Here is a 20,185-nt window from a genome sequence, read left to right as displayed (position 1 = left end):
TTGCATCGAGAATTACCCAATATAGAAAGGAAAGCTTTAGCTCTTGCTGGTTCCTCTGTGCTCTCTCTGAGTTTGGCTTCACAGAAGTACATCCCCACATCAGCAGAGGTTGGGTTGGTGATAGTGAGGCGTCTCCCAAAGCTGCTGATGCCACTGGTGATCTTGATTCCATTTCTCTTCCAGGTCACACTCAGCCTCTCAAGAGGTCTGCCAAAAAAATACAAGAATAAAATCATAAAACATATATATTGCAGAATAATCTCTGTGTGCATATATATGTGTTTATACACATGAGGAATATAATATTACAGATTATAAAACATCTTGAAATCTTCCTCTATCCCCAAAACACACTGTTAGAAAGTAAATACATGTATAACTTCTACACATCAAGGACTACAGACTACTCAAGTGGCATTATGCAAGTACAGCTAATTGATACAGCAATAGAACCTAAGTGCTAATAATTTGATTTCTCCAAGCAAAAGGAGTAAATACTGCTATGGGAATCAGCTGCATGGGAAGTGCTTTCATTACAACTCAATTACCAAAACAATATTAATCATATCAAGAACATCTCTGCTCTCAGAGGGGAAAGTAAATCAGTTGATCTTATCACCCAAGGACTTCAACTATTCACTTCCGCTGATATTCAAAACTATTCAAGGCCAGCTAGAAGGAAACATAGGAGGAACGCTGTGAACGCTGTATTACAGTGCATTATGAACAGTTAAGCAATAATCACTGCAAAATGAGAATGCCTGAAAAAATGACTTCATAGGAGATCCTCACTAAATTTAAATTACTGAGAAGCACCAACTGTTCAACAGCATCACCTCTGCTGTTGATAGGCAACAGCTGAAATATTATTAACCCTCACCATATTTTTTTCTTTAAGATAATGTCTTCTGCTTGAATAGCACTTCTTTTCCTTTCTATGTGAGGACCAGGTGGGAAAGCACCCCTGCCTGACCCTCACTTGGCCAGAAAAAATCAATAGGTTTAATTCAGTAATGTTGGACAAACAAGATCACTCATAAGGTCGCTCTGAAGAGTGAGTACCCTTCTTCAATCTCCAAATTATTAACAACAAAAAAAAATGAAAATAACATCCTCTGTCCTTCTGTAGGGAGGACAGAGCCCCAGTGAGAGCTGTGGAGGTGTTGCCATACCTGGCGTTGGCCACGCACTCCAGGGTGGCCTCGCTGCTCCCCGACACCACGCTGGTGTTGTGCGGGCGGATGACCATGGCGGGAGCCGCGCTGTCCGAGGGGCTGCTGGCACCTGCAGGGGCACAGACACACCTGGTGAGGCCCCAGTGACAGCCAGGGCTGTGACAGCCAGGGCTGTGACAGCGACGATGCCACCTTGCAGGCACTGCTGCAAACGTCACCCTTCAGCCTCAGCCAGGTTTACATCTCCAGGGGCGTTCCCTGCGCGGTTCCAACCAACCCAGCACTAAAACCCCTCAACTCCCAAGAACTGGCCCCTGCCCTCCATCCAGGAATATTCTCAAAGACAGAGCAAATAAATTAAGCATCCTAAAGGTTTTCTACTGTTGAGCACTTTTATTTTTATCAAACACTTGCTGACTTATATTTTTAAGACCTTTTCATGTTTTGTTTAATCTTACCCCTTCCACACCATTTCAAAAGAGTCTGCCAATACTCATGTTAGTTCTTTAAAAAGATTTTACACACTGGGGAACAAATATAAAATTAACAAAGCAGCATATCACAGCAACTTCAATCCCCTTTTCTTATCAGGAAAGTAAATAACCCAAATCTGTTACTCTTTTGTGAAGCTTCATACTGTAAATAATTTAGCTTATGCAACAGTCAGCAGACACTTAAAAAATGGTAAAAAGGCAGCTTGTAAATTTTCTCTGTATGCATTTAGTAAGTGAATTAAAATATCCATGTATTCATAGGTACTTTGCTTCAAGCAACTCATTTGGGAAAGAAAAATTAGCTATTTTTTAGCTTGAATAACACAGTAATAAAATTTTCAAAGATATGGAAACCAATAAACAAATTACAGGGAAAAGTAATGAAAATAAAACTAGACTGATGGAAAAGCAAGCCAGTTCATCAAATGTTTTCTGCACAGGAGGCTAGTCCATGCCCATTAAGCAGCATGGGAAACTGGGAAATGCAAGGTATGGACCCTAAAATTTAAGGTAATGCCCTAAAGAACAGAAAATGGTCAGAAGACTGTTTGCTTAAATCATACCCAGCAGGCCAAAAGCCATTTGACATTGAATTTTAGTTGTTGGATGGACAAAAGCTTTGGTCATGGGGCTCAGAAAATTCACAAGGTTAGCAGATCTCTCAATGACAAATCCTTTACCTTTAGATGCTTTTCTAATTGACAGCAGGTAGTGTAATACAGGAGATGGAAGTGTGGATCATCATTTTAAAATTGAAAGAATACCACCCACACTTCTGAATAAATTCAAGCATTCAAGAATAGTACTTAAAGAGTAAGCAGATATTTATTTCTTCCCCTAAATATGCTCTGTCAATCTGACACAGCATCTCTATGAAGCACACACAGGATCTCAAAACACAAGCTGTTGGTAGCTTTTACACCTCCTCACCAACATTCCTGGAAATACGATGCCATCAGGTAGCAAATCTATTTTCTAAGATTTCCATGCTGGTCTTATAGGTATTCATGGCAGAAATTTTCCAGTTAGTAATTTTAAAGAATCAAACAAAAACAAATAAAAAACCCCAGAAAACAAGAGATGATGATCAGATTAGAAGCTTGTTACTGATGAGAAGAAATAACCTCAGCAACACTGCTCCCCACAAGTTCGGCCCAAGATGAAGGTTTACAACAGTGAATGCTAAAGCATCAACAAACCAGTGACTAATTTGGCAGTAATCATTCCTTATCTTCATCTGGAAGAGAGGAAAACCACTTGTGTCGCTTATCAGCTCTCCACTAAAACCAGACAAGGAGGAGAGAAGTTGTCTTTGTTGTCACCCCCATCACCCACATGAGTGGCCCTGTGTGCACCCAGCAGAAAGGAAAGGAAATAAAAGTGCACATTCCTCATCCTGCGACCAGGAAAAGGCAGAGATTTCTTAGTGACTGTAACAAAAATGTAAACAAAGCATGTGTTTATTGTTATTTTGTACCATTCCTGAAACAAACTTATTAAAAGCAGGCTCCTGCTAAAGGTTGAGAGTGAACTGATACTGATGTGACATGGAGGGATCATCAAAAGGGTCAGAACTTGGATTCCCAGGAACACACCTATAAAGGTCAGCTATGGACATAACAGGCATATAGAGAAAACAACAAAATTTCCAAGTATTACCTAAAAAGTATGGAGGTAGCATGAATATTTCTATTTTATATTCAAAGACAGCTCAAGTTTCCCTTTGCAGCACTAAGAAACTCCTTCCCATAACTCACTCTGGCCCCAGTCTTGCCAAATCAAGCTCCACAGGGACATTCCCTTTGCAGAGGGCAGTTTGCAGCTTTGTTTTAAGGCTAATTGAAACAAAGGAGAATCTTAGTTTTACTTGAGAGTAAAAATCTCAATAGGGCTGTAACTTGGGATCTGTGCCTTTCAGAACTTCATCCTTTTGTAAGAAATCCACAGGTTGGAGTATCAGAGTAGCCAAGATCCTAATGGAGATATGAAACATTGGGATTTTGGATGATGAGATGTGGCAGATCAGCTTTCCATCAGGCTGGGGAAGGCAGAGAGTTATTGCAAACAATCAGATAATGAACAGCTACCCAGACTCCCCAAGTTTCTCATCCTGCCTGTCAATAAAGCCACTCCATCCTTCTCCTGCCTCCACATGCAGCACACAGATGTGATTTTACTTGACTGATGCTACACAAAAATCCAATGCAGAATGTCATTGTTAGTAAACAGACATTTTCTTTTAAAATCCTCTGTCAAAAACAATTGAATTTTTCTCCTTTTCACTGTTCCTTTTTTTACTTCATCAGATTTTTGTTGGCTGAGCTTTCTAGCACTTTGCTGTTTCTGGCTTTTCATCACCTCTTCTTTCTCTTCCTCCCCTCCCTCAGCTTCTCTACATTCATCTCTGGCCATTTCCCCCCCTTTTTTCTAACCCATGATCCCCTAAAGATGTTTCCCACTATTTAAGAACTGCTCAATTTCTGATGTATCCTTTAATTTAATGATTGAACTTCAGCTTCTCTGAAGGAAATATTAAATACACTGAAATGGGGAAGTAATACAAATGCACACAGGAATAGAGCTACAGTGAGATGAATCCACTAGCAGGGGACCACCATTCCCAGCTAAATTCTACCTTTTTGGAGAGCAAATACTTTCTTTCCTTCCCACCTGCTTTCTGAACCCTCCTCGCAGCTACAAAAGCAAAGCAGCATTAGGGAAAAACACTGACCCCAGAAGTGCAGCCAGGGGATGCCTCCCTATCAGACATAATCAGTCTGGGGGGAACCTGTGGGAAGCTGCAGAGACAAGGCTGAGTGACGCAGAAAAACACTTAAGGGATGTGCTCTTAATCTGATTTTAGCCCTTAATAGGTGACTGGACAGAAGGACTGCCACAGGCAAGAGTCCTAATCCAGCAGGGACTGTTATCTGAAAAAGAGCTCACACTGCTTTATTTTCCTTTCTATCCATTATAGCCACTGCACTCCCAGCATTTCCAATCTTCCCTTTGCTTCTAAACTTTCTCGTTTATCACTGTCTGAGCCATTACCAAGATATTCAAGGTCCCAGCACCTGCAGGGCCTTCAGGACTGACCCCAAACAGTTTTTGAAGCAAGACTGTGGGAACACCAAAGATTTGGACTTGGGGCAGGAGGGAGTTTGTCCTCCAGCCCTCCAGTGGTTGCCATCCCCAGCTGCTCATGGAACAGTTCAACTGCTGCCATTTGCAGCCCAAGATATTTAGGTAAATTGGCATTGATATTATGCTTTCCATAGTAAACTTTTTTTTTTTTTTTTTAATTAAGAGACAGAAAAAGAGGAAAAAAAAAGAGACAACAGAAAATGGAAAGAGATGATCTGGGGTTTTTCGTGTCCCTTTGAACATAAACTCCTCTCCAGACTGTGGAATTCAGGAATCTGGCAATCTCCCACAAATAAACTGAGATAAACTGAGAGAAGAAGAAAGAAAGAGTGAACAACTTTTGCACGGTCTGTTTGTTTTTATCACCTGTGGCTGTGAATGGCTGCACATCACTGAGCCTGCTGAACTTCTCCCTCCCTCCTCCTGCCTGATCAGGAATGAAACCCATCCAAGGCCTAACACTGATTTCTTTTTTTTAAGTACTGATGAGCTGTAGAATTTTCATCTGTTATTTAAATACAATAATTATGTACACTGCCCTATCATCTCTGCAAAGACAGTATTTTTATCTCTGTACATATATTGACATGTAAGGTGCAGGGAATTTGAAATATTGTAATTTACAGTTTATAAAGATCCCAGACCTTATCAAAGCCACTTCAGATGCTTAATTTTCCCAACAGAACTGAAATCTCACCCAGGCCAGATGACTGGAGACACAATAGGTTCTTTCCCCTTCAGAAATGCATAAACATTAAGTTCTTCCCCAGATTTTACATTATGACATGCAAAGTTTATCTATGTCTGTATTTGCAGTGCAGAATATTAAGTGTATAACTTCAATGGGTGCTCAAATTCATGTGACAGAGATATGAGGTAAGCCAGCCTCAATAGAAACGGAAAGAAACTATTTATCTCCTGAAAAGAAGTAATAGTTTGAGTTCAGACTTGAGCACAACAATAAGGTTTATTTTTGAGGCTTGTTTATAGGTCCTAACCCTCTGAAGAAGCTTAATCCAAACAAGGTGACCATGAGCAGGAGGAGGGGGAGGATTGTCCAAATAATCAAGAGCCTGGAATGTGAGGCTGGCTGCACCTCATTCCTACCCTCACTGTAAATTACTGCAAAACTGCTCCATGTCCAAAGAAGAAGGGATCCCACAGGCATCAGTACCCAGAAATAAATTTACTTATTCATATTCTGAAATTTGTCTATGTGAGAAAAATGCTCCACAGAAGAGATCACCAGTACCCTACCCTCAAGATAATAGAGAAATTGAGTATTTGAATAGAACTTTCAAGAGTTATCATGAGAGAAAAATATTACAAAACTTTCACTCTAAAGTTCCCACAGACGTCCAGGCTTGCACAGGATGCAGAAATGCCCTGGTAATTACTCTGCAGAATACATGCAAAGCTTCATTTGATCAAATTATGGATACCCCTATTAGAAAAAAGCAGGACAAAAGATAAGAGTCCAACACAAATAGCAAAAATATTACATCTAGTACAACATTATGGCGTCAGAAATGTGCAATCTCTGCCTGGGACACAGAATATGAGAAGAGAGGAGAAATGACAATCACAGGTATTGTCAAGACTGCTCAAGGGGGAGAGGAAAAAAACCAACCTTACAAATACAAAGTACCTGATGGAACACATCCCCTGTTGCCAGGTACAGCCTGCAGATGGTTTGAATTATGAACCCAGAGTGGATTAATGCCCCTTTCCCTCTCCAGTACAAGACACACAACAGGAACTGGATCCTGATCAATAATAGATTCATTTCCCTTCCCCTTCGGAGCAAAAGATGCACAACAGGAATTGGAGCCCGATCAACAGAAAAGCAAATGCTGACAACCACCTGCAGGCACCAGAGAAAACATCATGCAATTAATGAAAAGAAAGTGTGTTCTCAATCATAAAGCCATGTCCAAACCAGGTCTATTGGTTCCCTGCTTATTAGAGTGATTCTTAAGAGCTGATACAATAAAAGAGCATTAAGGTAACCAAAATTACTGTTTGAGTTTCCCACTTTGACCCTAGCAAGGACTATTTATTTTCAAGAAAAGGGAAATATGATGCTGCTGCCACTGCACAGGTCTCTGCTCTGACTTCTAGACATAAAGAAAAATAATAGAGACTTTCCCATGAGGCTTCTTGGTCACATTTGTTTAGTTTGATGAAGAACATAAAAACTCCAGATGGGTTTTTTTGAGCCAACGATACATAGTTACAAAATAATTAGCAAACTAATAGTGAGGAGTTGGTATAATAAGAATGATGGCTTTTCAGGACCAAAGAATGTCTTCAGACACCTCAAAAATGTAAGTATTAACATAATTTATTTAATTTTTGAGAACCCAGACTGTAGACCTAAAAAAGTAAGTAAGGAGCAACATAAAAACCCCTTAATTTTGTAGATGAAATTTATAGGGAAGAAACAGCTTAGTTGTTTAAATTAATCACAGCAAGTGAATTCTTCTATATCCAGCCCTCATCTTGAACCAGACACCAAACATCACAACATATGAATAAAACACCAGATATGAAAAAGATTTACAAAACCCAAGCAAAACAAGTGAATGATCTAGGTCAGTTGTATTTATTGACTCATTACACTCTCGTCACTGTGACTATGCTTTGTCCACATCAGAACAAACACAGGATGCATTTCCATTGTAAGGAAAGTTAAAAAAAATAAAATTAAACAAAAGTGAATAAAATAATAAGACTCAGAACAACATAGAGCAAGTAGATGCCAAGTTAAATATCCAGAGTTTGAGGAGGGATATGGTAAAGGAACAATTAGAAAAGATTTCATCAGCACCTGTTGAGGAAGTCTTGCAATAAATTCATTTTGCCTGAATTGCCTGTGTCATAAAGACTGAGAACCTCCCCTCCCTCCTGGGCCTGTGGGATTGTCTGAATATGTCATAAAGACACCTCTGAAGCATTTAACTTCAAAAAACAAAGTTACCCACAGAAATTAACCCCTACATGTGGTGATTCCACCAGCCCAGATCCTTTTTTGGCTGGAAAGCTTCCTAAAGCTTTTCTGCTCAACCTGCTACAAACACTCCTAATCCCCAGCTTCAATGGCCACTGCACCCTGTTAGTTCTTCTGCCAGAGCTGTCCTTTATCGTTTTCCAGAGCTGCTCTCTCACTCTGAGATGTTTACATCCCAAAGCATTTACAGAAAGCAATCCTATTCTTTCACAGCCTTCATTTTACCAAGTGAAACAAGTAAAACTTGTCTTTCCTGGAAGGATTCACTGAAAAACACACAAAAGATGAGGAGCAAGGGTAAAAATCCAAGCCAGTATCACTCTATAAATGCCTCCAAATGTTTAAACAACTAACAGCCACGTTTTAAACAGCTTTCCCCCCACCTTTGTAAGGACTTTCACACAGACTGCAAGTGCTGTTAGTTTTAGCCCTAGGGAAAGATTAATGGAGAACTCAGTTCGAGCCAGAAGACAATTTATACCCCTTTGTCTATAGATAGTCCAGTGAAAAGGAAATTTATATATTTTATTGGATAAAACTGAGTGTAAAACACGGTTGAAAAGATCTAAAATCTTATAGAGAGTTCTTAGGGTCTACCTCAGGGCACAATGAGAGGCTGGGGCCTAAAACCAGTTGATTTAAGGATGGAAAATGTATTTCTGTAACCAACAAAGTGGCCCAGGAGAGGCAGCAAGGCCAGGATGGTCCATGGTGACACAGTCCCTCCAGCCTGCCTTTCACCATTTCTGCTCTGAATACAGGGACTGAGATGGGAGATGTGGCTTTTTTCTTGATTTTCCTCTCTTTCTACAGATCATTAAGTGCAGGTGACCCAGCAGCTGCTATCTGGGGGGTGAATTCCTCTTTTTTCTACTTCCTGAGGTCTACAGACCCACTTTGTATTACAGAACCACCTCAGAAATAGATTTCTAGCATTGTCCCATGTAGATTTAAGGAAATGAAACCACTGCTTAGTTACACAGCTCCCTGCGAATCAGCAGCTAAATTCAAAAGCAGATCAAATTTCTGCTCCAACACTCTGCAATTCCCTTCTCACAACTCCTCGTGCAGAAAGAGCAATTTGGAAGTTCAGTCTCTGTCACTGACCTGACCTTCCCCCATGCACAGTGAGGGGCTTCTTTCTGCCTGGAAACTTATCATCCAGCACATCATTAGAGCTTTTAACATGAAAAAATATCTAGCCTCAAGCTATTCCAGCTAAAGAACACTCAGGTGGCTTTTCAATTCACCAGATAGCTTTAATACCAGCTAAATAAGTGGATAGAGTGTGTAATCTTATTCAACAGCAGTTAAAAGGGGGGAAAATATCCATGGTCTGGCAGTGGAATCTATTAGCCTCAGAGTCATCTTCAAAGAGATGCAGGAGGCAAAAAGGCAGAGCAGCTGCACTGCAGCCAGGGCCCACAGCCTTTGGCTTCCCATGGAACCACAGAATTCCAGAATGGTTTGGGTGGGGAGAGACCTTAAATCCCATCCAGTGCCACCCCCTGCCATGGCAGGGACACCTTCCCCTATCCCAGGTTGCTCCAAGCCCTGTCCAGCCTGGTCTGGAACACTTCCAGGGATCCAGGGGCAGCCACAGCCTCTCTGGGAACCTGTGCCAGGGCCTCCCCACCCTCACAGGGAGGAATTTCTCCCCAATATCCCATCTATCCCTGTCCCCTGGCAGTTTAGAGCCATTCCCCCTTGTCCTGGCACTCCAGGCCCTTCCCAGCTCTCCTGGAACCCTTTCAGGCACTGGAAGATGCTCCAATCCTCCCCAGAGCCTTCTCTTCTCCAGGCTGAACAACCTCAAATCTCTCCCAAAACACGGCTATGTTTAAGAAGACTTAAAAATAACTCATTAGTGGGAATTACTTTTAAGAGGCTGTATATTTTTACGATCTACTTTAGTGCATTGCATGAGAAGCATCCTTTTAACCATAAACAGACCCATGTTTGGCAGGAGGAAACAGGTTTGAGGGGCCTGGCAGTGGTTGCAGGGGTTTCTGCAGCACAAGGCAGGACTCACTTTCTCCTAAGGACTAAATTTTAAGGCCTTGCAGCCTCAGTGCTTCACACACCTGGATATTTACCATTTGCTTTCTTAATAATGGGAAATTTAAGTTAATAAACCACACAATCAGTAGCTGGATGTTAAATAAACCAAACCTGTCACTTAATAATCATGTCTACAAATGCAAATTCAGTGGTGAGATGAGCTGAAAGGAGAAGGGAAGGAGGAAAGCTGAGCTGGGGACGTGGCTGTGTCACAGGGATCAGGGAGCTGCTGCCATTTCAGGGGCAGCAATTCTCACCAGCAGATCTTGCTTTAATGTCAAGCAGCAGCAAAGAGAGAGAAGTGGGAGATAATAAAATGCTGCTTTCTATTTACAAATATGTCTTTTCACATGGCTTCATGTTAGGGTTTTTTATAAACGCAGTTCTTAACTCCTTACTTTGACACAACTAAAATCACACAACTGAGAGTCTACTTTTGCTTTTTCTTACTTTTAAGAAGTTTAAACTCTTCCTCTTAGAAATGAAAGGGTGGTAACAACTTAAGAAGAGAATCTCATCTATCCTTCACTGAACTTAAATAAAGAAAAGCATTTGCAGTGACTTTGGGGGAAATTCTTTATGAAATACCATCAACAATTTATTTTACGACAACAATAATGGAAGCACTATTTTCAGAGGAAATATTTAAGATTAAATATGCTCTGTGGAGCATAAAGCAGATATGTACAATTGATCACATGTGAGTTCCCAAGATCTATTTCTCTGTAGCAGTTTTTAAATGAACCTGATATTGTGAAGCATTACATGGGAAGCAGAGACTTGTGTACACAGGCTGATCACAGAATCCCAGAATGGTTTGGGTTGGAAGGGACCTTAAAGCTCATCCACTTCAGGGACACCTTCCACTGTCCCAGGCTGCTCCAAACTCCATCCAGCCTGGCCTTGGACACTTCCAGGGATCCAGGGGCAGCCACAGCTTCTCTGGGCACCCTGTGCCAGGGTCTGCCCATCCTCACTGGGAAGAATTTCCTCCTAGCTTCCTATATAATCTAAATCTCTTTTCTTTTAGTTTAAAAGAGTTCAATAGTTTATATGCTCTTCACAATGAATGGTGGAGCTTTTCTGTCACAGATATTTGGGGCAAATGTCCAGGCCACCACCTGGGACCCATTCCCACACTCTTAAAAAACACTCAGCCAAAGCCCTGCAAGTCAATTTTTGCAGGTGGTGGATAAGCAAAGTGTGGGTCAAAGCTTTCTCCAGAAAATCCACTCTAAGAACTGAGATTAAAACTTGCCACATATAGACATAATTTGAACTTTAAAAGAAATAAAAAAACCCTACCAAGTTTAACAGCCTCAGATCCCAGATACCACAGTTCATGAAGGCTTAAAGGAGAGCAATTCTACAGAGAGGATAACACTGAAATAAACAGGCATTCTTGGTTTCTCTCATTGAACTTAACTCTTCAAACCCAGATGCACTCACTGAGCAGCATTTTAAGCTCAAGGTCAGATCTTGCTGCATTCTATTTTTATATATTTATACACACACATCTGAGAAACATGTTTTGGGATCCAGATTGCTACCTTGCTCCCAAAGGTCTGTTATTTCCAAATCTTTACATAAAGAGAACAGATCAGAAAAACAAGAAGATACCCCACAGCCTTCTTCCAGCAGCTAACTCAACCAAACATATGGAATGACTTGTCAAAATAATATTTTGAGAAATAGGTTATCAGGGGCCTCAGGTCCACTCCATATGGTCTAAAGTTCTCCATCCCCCTGACCATATCATGCTACTTCTCCACTGTCTTCTATAAAGGGAGACAATCCTTAATAAAAGTAGAGTTGTTCAGGTCACATACATTCAGAACCAAATAAAATTTCATTTATAATATTTATAGTACTGTAAAATATTTTGAAGAAATGGGACAAAGCCATGCACACGGAAGAGCTCAGAATCCACAGAAATATTTTTCTAACAAAAGAAAGTTTTGTTGCCATTTTCTATAACAGATGTTTTTTTAAGTGCAGCTTCCCTTTTGCAGTCTTCGTGATTATCAATCTTTGGTTACTTTATAATATAGGGTTGCTTCAGACTTCATCAGGGAGAAAAATACACATTGCTGCATTTCTTCTGTCACAAGAATAAAACAACTCTGAAAGCAAAGAATGTTCCGAAAGAGCAAACAATAACCCAGCTAAAGAAAGTCTACAAATGTATCCATTCAAAAATAATTCCACAGATGGATAAGCATTTAATTTTCTGAAGTGAGAATAAACCAGCCTCTCTGTTTTCTGGGATGTGGAACGGGGTTTTGGACCTACCTATTTATACCCAGTACACAAATGCTGCTCAGAGAATGCTGCAAGTCCTCTAAAAAGAAATCAAAAGGAAAGTTATTACTCCAGGCTCTTTATTGGTGTTGCTGCAGTCTGGGTAGTGCCAGCAATGTTAAAAACAAACTGTTGGCTGTACCTTGCTTGGCCTGTACAAATGCTCTTTGCATTAATGTACTTAGGATCTCCTCTCTGCTGTGCCCTGCCAAGAGAAGAGTTGAAGAGTGGGATGTCTTCTCGAACTTGCATTGACTTCCTGCCCTCTCAGACGAGGGGTGGTCATGGTTTTTGGCTGTGTGGATGGCAAACAGCCTCTCCTGAATATGACAGGGACTCACCACTGTGATAAACACCATAAGCTTATTTCCATAGGGTGCTCTTGACTCCCCAGCTCATCCAAAACTTTGTGTTTCATGCTGCTTCTTATTTGAAAATTTCATCATTATAAGATGACACTCGGATGTCACAACAGAATTACAGTTAATAAGGAAAATTAGGGGGAATAAGTGGAAGATAAAGTGGCACATTAGAAAATGCATCATCGTCTGAGACATGAATTTTTATATTGTTGAGGTACAAGTAACTTCTATTTCATTTTGTTTTAAAAAGAAATCAATTCACCCCTAGGTTTAGAAACACTCTGTCACTTCCCAAAATGTCCTTGAGTTGTCAGTTTGAAATAAATTGGCAACGTGTCATTAGGCAGAACACAACCGCATTGTTTTGACTTAATTAACCCATTTTATTCAGATTTGCCCCAAAAATAACCCTAACAATATGATTCTGCTCTCCAGATGGTGATGGGCTGTGTCAGAGCAGAACTATCAGCTGTCGGCTAAACCAGAAATCAAACATTGCAGGGTCCACTTGAAACCCAAAACCTGTAGCTCGCTTTCTCTCCTACACACATCTCCTGAAAGTGCTTACACAGAGCAAGGAAGGATGAATCACTGAAACACACACTCTAAATGCATCTAGAGGAGATTAAAATTACCCCAAGCAGGTAAAACAAAGCTGCCAGGAAGGCAGGCTGGAAGAGCTGGCTGCAGCCAGCACCTGGATCCTGGCTGCTGATGGGGACGCCCAAACGCCTACAGCACCAACCTGGCGTTGCCACCTCCTGCTCGGTGACTTCTCTCCAGGTTTTTGGCTGTGGGATTAGTCCTGACACCTCAGTGCATCCACACTCACCTTCAGTGGGAGGAATTACTGAATGAATAAAGCACGTGCAGTGTCAAAAACTGGTGCTGGCCTCTCTGCAGGCGACTGCCAGCACCCTACCGAGTGTCACGAACTGCTCCATCTCCCTCCCCTCCTTTCTTTCAAAAACGTTATTATAGATAAGAGATTAATGTGTGCCAGACCATTTGGCTATTCAGAAGCAAAGGAATTTTGCAGCATAGACTGAATTTAAGACAATAAAATGTGTTACCTACTGAACCACAAAATCTCTATGAGGACTCAGAAATAGAAGCAGCTTTTTGAAATAAACCATAATCTCTCTGCCCTGTTCCCAAAGTCTGCAACTTCAAACAAAAAGCCCCTGAAAAACACAAAGCCTGGTGATATATAAAAATAAAAGTACAGATGAAGCATTTTTGACATTTCTCTATCACTCTTAAAAATAGTAATAATCTTGAGCTATTGAGGTTGCTGAAAGAAAATAAAAATCAATGTGTTTTCACTTAGCACTTCTGAAAAAGAAAAGGATCACTTGGTATTTCAGCAAAATGCTTTAATGCCACTCTGTAACAGAGCCCACTAGAAGGTGCAAATAAAGCTCTTCTCACCCAAGCATCTACTGCACCCTAGAATTAGGGGCTGGGAAGGGAGCTGGGACAAGGGGGCAGAGCAGGGCAGAGCAGTCCTGCCCCAGGGTTCATAACCTGGGGTGTCCTGGGCTCTGGGAACAGCTGCCCCATGTCCCACACACAAGGCAGGGACTGCAGACATATCTCCTGAGCATTTCATACATTGAATAAAGCAATTTATTTCCCAAACATGAAAACTGCACTGGATTTCTGCTTCCCATGCTTCCCACTCAGCCCCGATCCAGCAAGCAGTGATGCACAAATCTCAGGGGAGTTTTGTTGTTGATCTGGGGGGCAGCTTGATTTGATTTTTAATTTTTATTTTAAACAACATGCATGGAAAACATGACAAGCCTCAACTCCAATGTGTACCCAAAGCTCTGCAAATATGGGCTTCTAAATTTTTCTCTGCATTTCCCAATTGCTGTCTGGTCACATATTTTAGGTGTGCAACCATAGGCAGGACAAATATTACGAAATTTCTGAGAGACATTGAGAAGCTTCTGCAAATCATTGTTATCTACTCACTTTGAAAATGGTAAATGGCTGAACCTTCCCTCAGCACAGGCAGGGTGGACATAAAATTGTGTATTTTATAGTGAATCACAAGTACCACTCACAATAATTAATAGCAATAGCCAATGTAAAGGAGAAGAAAAAATAGCATGTTGCAAATGAATCTGTTTCTTTTTTCATAAAGGAGAACCAGAGTCACAAAAAATGCTTTTAAAGAAATGTTTTTAACTGCTAACAATTTTTCTGTTGTTTCTGGTTCTTCTTGGTGCATACAAATGCATGAAATGTAAAACCCAGCAAAGACAGAAAGTGGAAAATTTTAAAAAGCTGATTTATTTCTGTACAAATCCTTTACTCCTACCATTAAAAAGTACAAATTATTACCACTGGAAAGCAGAAGGAGTAGAAAGTGCTCTTGAAAAATAATAACTGCTTCTCCCAGCACACCAGAGACCTCTAGAGAAGATGGAGGAACCATTATCTCCATTTTATGTGTGGTGAAAATGAGGCGAGGACAAACATTACTGAAATGAGGCTGCACCAGGTGCATCTGACCTGTTTATTACAACCTTTTAACATATTAGGTTACACTCAAATACAAGGTGGGAAGATTTTTTTTTTTCTTTCCAGTTCTCAGCTGGAAGAAGATACAAATCCTTGGGGATCTTGCAGGCTCTGAAGGTGTCCCCCTTCTCACAGTCCCTTCTCAGGCCTGTTCTCAGAAAATTCCTTAATGAGATGTGGCAGTCTAAATTTAATTCTGCTGCTGGACAGTTATTTACAGTATATTTGGTCAACAGCAGAGCAGAGAGGGGAAAAGCAGAGTGTTCTCCCAGGTTGTACCAATGGCAAGAGCAAGCCAGGCAATTTGCATTTCTCAGAGTTATTGTCTCAGGCTGCCCACAGACCCTGGCACGTGTCACCACAGCAATTTAACTGAGCTTGAGCTGTTACAAAGCATTAGAAATGGTGCCTAAACCCCAGATCAAAACATGTGCTAAGGCCATTCACACAGGTTCCATCCCAGTGTTAGAGCTGCTTCCCTGCCCCTCCATCTCCACAGCCATGTTCTGCCAGATCTTCTGTCCTTTCTCACAGATCAAACACACATATCCCACAAAATTAAAAGTTTAAGAAGCCAAGATGAAAACCCATCTGAAGCATTGCAGAGGATGGGTTCAGTGGGTGTGAAGTGTCACTGAGGACTCTCCACCTTCCCTGGGAAGCAGCCAGGAAAGGAGCCTGGGTAGGGGGATGCTCTTCTCAACCCCCTGAGCTGAATCCTTCCAAAACTCAAACCAAAAGCATCTCTCTGCCTTCCCAATCTCCTCTGGATGCAAACATGGTCAGTGTCATACACTCTAAATCAACTCCTGGCTGCTCTTTAACCTGCAGGAGGGTGGATTTAGATTATAAATTAAAAAGAAATTCTTCCTTGTGAAGGTGGTGAGGCCCTGGCACAGGGTGCTCAGAGCAACTGTGGCTGCCCCATCCCTGTAAGTGTCCAAGGCCAGGCTGGATGGGGCTTGGAGCCACCCGGGACAGTGGAAGGTGTCTCTGCCCATGGGAGGGGCTGGAACTGGATGATCTTTATGGTCCCAACCCAAATAGTTCTGTGAGAAGGAGCTTTGAGAAGACAGAGAGACATAATTCTGTCTCTCAGGATTTCTTGGAGAAGCACAGAGAGAAGAAAAGAAAACAATCTTTATCTCTGCTCCTTTGTTTCCCCCATGAGGAATGTGGTGTGGAGACTGTTTACCTGAACAATTGTACCTGATTGTTTTCCTGTTGCTGGGTTGGATTCTGGTGAAGGTTGTTTGGGTTCAGTGACCAATGGGATCCAGCTGTGGCTCGGGCTCTCAGCAGAGAGTCACGAGTTTGAGTTTGTTGGATAGGAAAGTAAGAAGTAATTATGTAGAATAGTACAGTATCTCTTTAAATAGCATATTAATGTAATATAGTATAGTTTTAATAAAGCTATCCTTCAGCCTCCTAATCTGGAGCCAGACATCATCACTGCCTCCCTAGATCTGGGGTTCACCACATTTTACTGTACTCCATGTCTTGGTGACATTGGATGCTCTGAAGATCATTTATGCCAGGGAAGTCTCCAGAGCAGGAATTCAATTTTTGTATTTGCACATAAAAATGGTTTCTGAAGGTGTAACTTGGGATGAGTTTGTTTTGCCCTGATCACTTGATTGCCACAACCAAGAGCTGGAACTGGGATAAGAGAACTCACAGAGCCTAAAGGACAGATATCATCCTATTTCTGTGAGGATGTTAAAGGATATTTGAGAAGGGATATGACTTTCTCTTTAGGAAGAATGAAAAACAAATTCAATTTTTTTTCCCTTAACCTTTATGAATCACAATTTCTCATTTGTCTGTGGTGACAGATTCCTGTATTTTTCCCAGAGGAATACACAATTTTCCTTGAATAAGGAGAAGCAAAAGAGAACGCGAGTCAAAATGTTTTGATTATTTCAGTTCTTTCAAGGGCCACTTTCTATGGAAGGAACTTGATGAATTCATCCTTACAGCTGCCCTTCCCAAGTGCTCTTGTACCTGCAGAGCCACCAGGAGGAAAAGGGGAACATAAATACATTACTAGTTAGTACATCACTCTTTGACATCACTTTAAGGACTCAATTCACCAATAAAAAAAAAGCTTTTCCTTCTAATGGAGGAACATTGGACAGCTCAAGGATGAGGTTTTTTATCAAACCAAGGACTCTTAATTGAAAATTAGAGTAAGAAATACCCCGAGTGCTGAGGATGCATAGAATGAGCTGCTAAGTTTTGTAAAATCTCCTCCCCTTCACAAATACCCTTGGCTTGGGGGGAAAAACCTGTTTAAAAGACACATTATTAACTTACTAACTCTTATAATGAAGGTTACAATCCTCAACCCTTCCTGTTACACTACAGGAAAGGCATCCAAAGATGAAAGGGAACGTTCACCAAAGCACAAATATCTGTTACCATTATTTGATGATCAGCTTCAGGTTAAACCTGTCTGCCTTGAGACTGGAGATTAATAGTGATAGCTTCTTTTAATGACTGTAGAAATGCCACAGTGCCTGCCAATAACAACTTGAGCAATGAACAGGTTGCTATAGAATGTATTGTTTATGCACCACTGACTGCAATCTCTATACAGAAAATTTAATAGACCCTTTTTTCCCTCTCAGCAAGCTTATGTGGTTGGGGATTTAGAACTGCATTATTCCTTATGACCTGACTTATTTATCGTGTCAATCATAGTAATGATGTGTCAGAATTATCACAGTTCTGAAGCTTTCCCTTTATCATCATTTTAAGAGTGTTCTTTCTCAGCATTATAAGTACATATGACAGAAGAGACATCAGAGGCATAGATTTCATGCATGGCTCTAACAAAATCACAGGGTTAAACAGCTACTTCAAGAGCCAAAGCACCATGGAATAACTTCTTCCATTTTTCTAATTCAGTTCTTGTAATAGCAGCCAGACACAGCTGCAGTTGCAATTAAGGAGAAAAGATGGGGAATAAAACAGCACAGAGTCAATTGCCAAAGGTCAAATTAAGATGCTGGGATTTGCAGGTCCTGACCCACATAACACCATGTAGTTGGCCTTCTGATACCACCAGTCAGATTTAAAATTACAACTTTAGCAATTACTGTGGGTGAAGAACCAGACAAGCAGGTTACGTGGTGGTGAGAATGCCCTTCCCTGCCTGAGGAGAAAGTCTCCTCAAGGGCTGCTGTTAGGGAAGAGAGGATAATGCAGATGGAGGGATTCAGCCCTTGCTGGAGCAGAAGTTTCAGACAAGAGTGTGAGCAAGGTCAGGGCCAGGCTGATGAAGGTGACTGTCTCAGTGGTACAGGTGCCACACGCCTCAGAGCAGCTTTCCCCACAAAAGCCTGGCCTGCATCCACACCAGGCCATTGACGCAGAGAAATTAAAGGATGAGAAATAGTTAACAACAGGAGTTCTGTCAGAGGTACAACATATATTCCTTTGGTTCAATTTTCTAAAGCCTGAGGTCTGAAAGAGATGGAAGCCTCTCTGAAAGGGTCTGGACAGCATTCTAAATTTCATGTACCATAAGTTTCTCTCAGTCACACAAGATTAATTCACCATTTATTCTGGAGGCTAGCAAGAACTCAGGGAGCAGGTAGTGTGTGCTGCCCTGAAGGAGTGAGACAGCAAAGCCCTGCTCCCTCTGGGGCTTGTAAGTGGGGCTGAAACCATTTTTTAATGTAGTTACAGTCAAGAAGAGTTTTAACAAGTTTGAATGCACACCTAACATTGTTACATCCTGAAATATGGATTCTCTAACCAGTGGCCTGTGTTGCAGCATAATTTTTGCTACAACAGCTGTCTGGAATGATCCTAAAAATCAAGCTAACACCAGACAGGTTGAAAAATACCTGTCAAGTCCACTTCGGGCAGCATCACCATGACGCCTGTTTGAAGTGTCCAGGCTGTGGATCAGCAAAACCATGCAGCTTAATAAAGCTTAATAAAACAGAAACAGCTTGTTCTGGGCAAACTCTGATGGAAGTGCAGGATGTTTGCTGCTGAATTACCAGGGTGAGCATGTCTCAGGGGACCCCAGAATCAATAAAAGAGACACGACGTGGCCCTTCAGCGGGTAGAGTTGAGACAGACAGGTCCACAAAATGAACTGACAACAGCCAGCAAGAACTGCTTAGTTAGGAGAAGTAAAGTTGTGGAGAAGAAAAGTGTAGGAGTTGGAAGGAGATTTAAGTTAAGCATAAACTTAATGGTAATTCAAAACCAATTAAAAAGAAGCAACTCTAATGTCTAATCTGACCCTGCCCTCTGTCAGTTTGAAGCCATTCCCTGTGTCCTGTCCCTCCAGGTCCCTGTCCCAGGTTCCCTCTCCAGCTCTCCTGGAGCCCCTTTAGGCACTGGGAGGAGCTTTAAGGTCTCTCTGGAGCGTTCTCCTCTCCAGGCTGAGCACTCCCAGCTCTCTCATCCTGTCTCCAGAGCAGAGGGGCTCCAGGCCTTGGAGCATCTCCTTGTCCTCCCCATTTAGTGCTCCAGCTGTTTGCAGCTGTTGGAGCAGCACAAACACAGTGCAATGAGGGGGTCACATCCACCTCTGCCATTCCCAGCCCTGCCCAAGCCACACTGGAAAAACTGAGGAATGCTCCTGGCTGCCTGTGCTCTGTCTGCAGGGCCATCACACCAAAGGGAAGCTTCTTATTGCTGCTGTGCCCCTGATAAATAAATGATATTTCTTAGGAACTTCCAGATAAAATATCTTCTCCAAGGCAGTGGACAACAAGAGTGTGAAAGTATTTCAGGGGAGGAGGACAAAAATATATATGAAATTCACTACACCATGAAAGTTTGATGTCTTCCTTAATACCATACTGAGGTTGAACTGGGTTTCCTGGTGATTTAAACAACATAAATCCACTTTGAAAAAAGGATAACATCATCTTGAGTGCCTTAAATTTACAAAAGTGAAGAAATTAGCCAATCCCATTGTACGGATCATTTCTCAACGTTCCATTTAGCTTTTAATTACCCAACAGACTGTAATGGTTGCTCTGGAGCTATTACACTCCATTGTGTCAATTTGGCTGCTACAAATGCACAGCACAAAGTCCTCAAGCTAAAAATCATTATGAAATTATTGTTGAAAAAGAT

The 20,185-nt window shown here is 41.4% G+C and overlaps 1 protein-coding gene across 1 annotated transcript in view; it reads right to left on the bottom strand.

The window, feature by feature from the left end:
• SDK1 (sidekick cell adhesion molecule 1) overlaps nucleotides 1-20,185 on the bottom strand; it is a 383,801-nt gene that overhangs the window by 152,982 nt on the left and 210,634 nt on the right. Inside the window, exons 6-7 of the mRNA XM_053957811.1 lie at nucleotides 1,173-1,284; nucleotides 17-207 (exon numbers count right to left, since the gene is read on the bottom strand). Coding sequence (XP_053813786.1) covers nucleotides 17-207; nucleotides 1,173-1,284 — 303 coding nt within the window. The remainder of the gene's footprint in view (nucleotides 1-16; nucleotides 208-1,172; nucleotides 1,285-20,185) is intronic.

This window comes from Vidua chalybeata, chromosome 16 (genome assembly GCF_026979565.1).
Source record: "Vidua chalybeata isolate OUT-0048 chromosome 16, bVidCha1 merged haplotype, whole genome shotgun sequence".
NCBI lineage: Eukaryota > Metazoa > Chordata > Aves > Passeriformes > Viduidae > Vidua > Vidua chalybeata.
The sequence above is the reverse complement of the archived record's forward strand: the minus strand, read 5'-3'. Positions and strand labels throughout refer to the sequence as shown.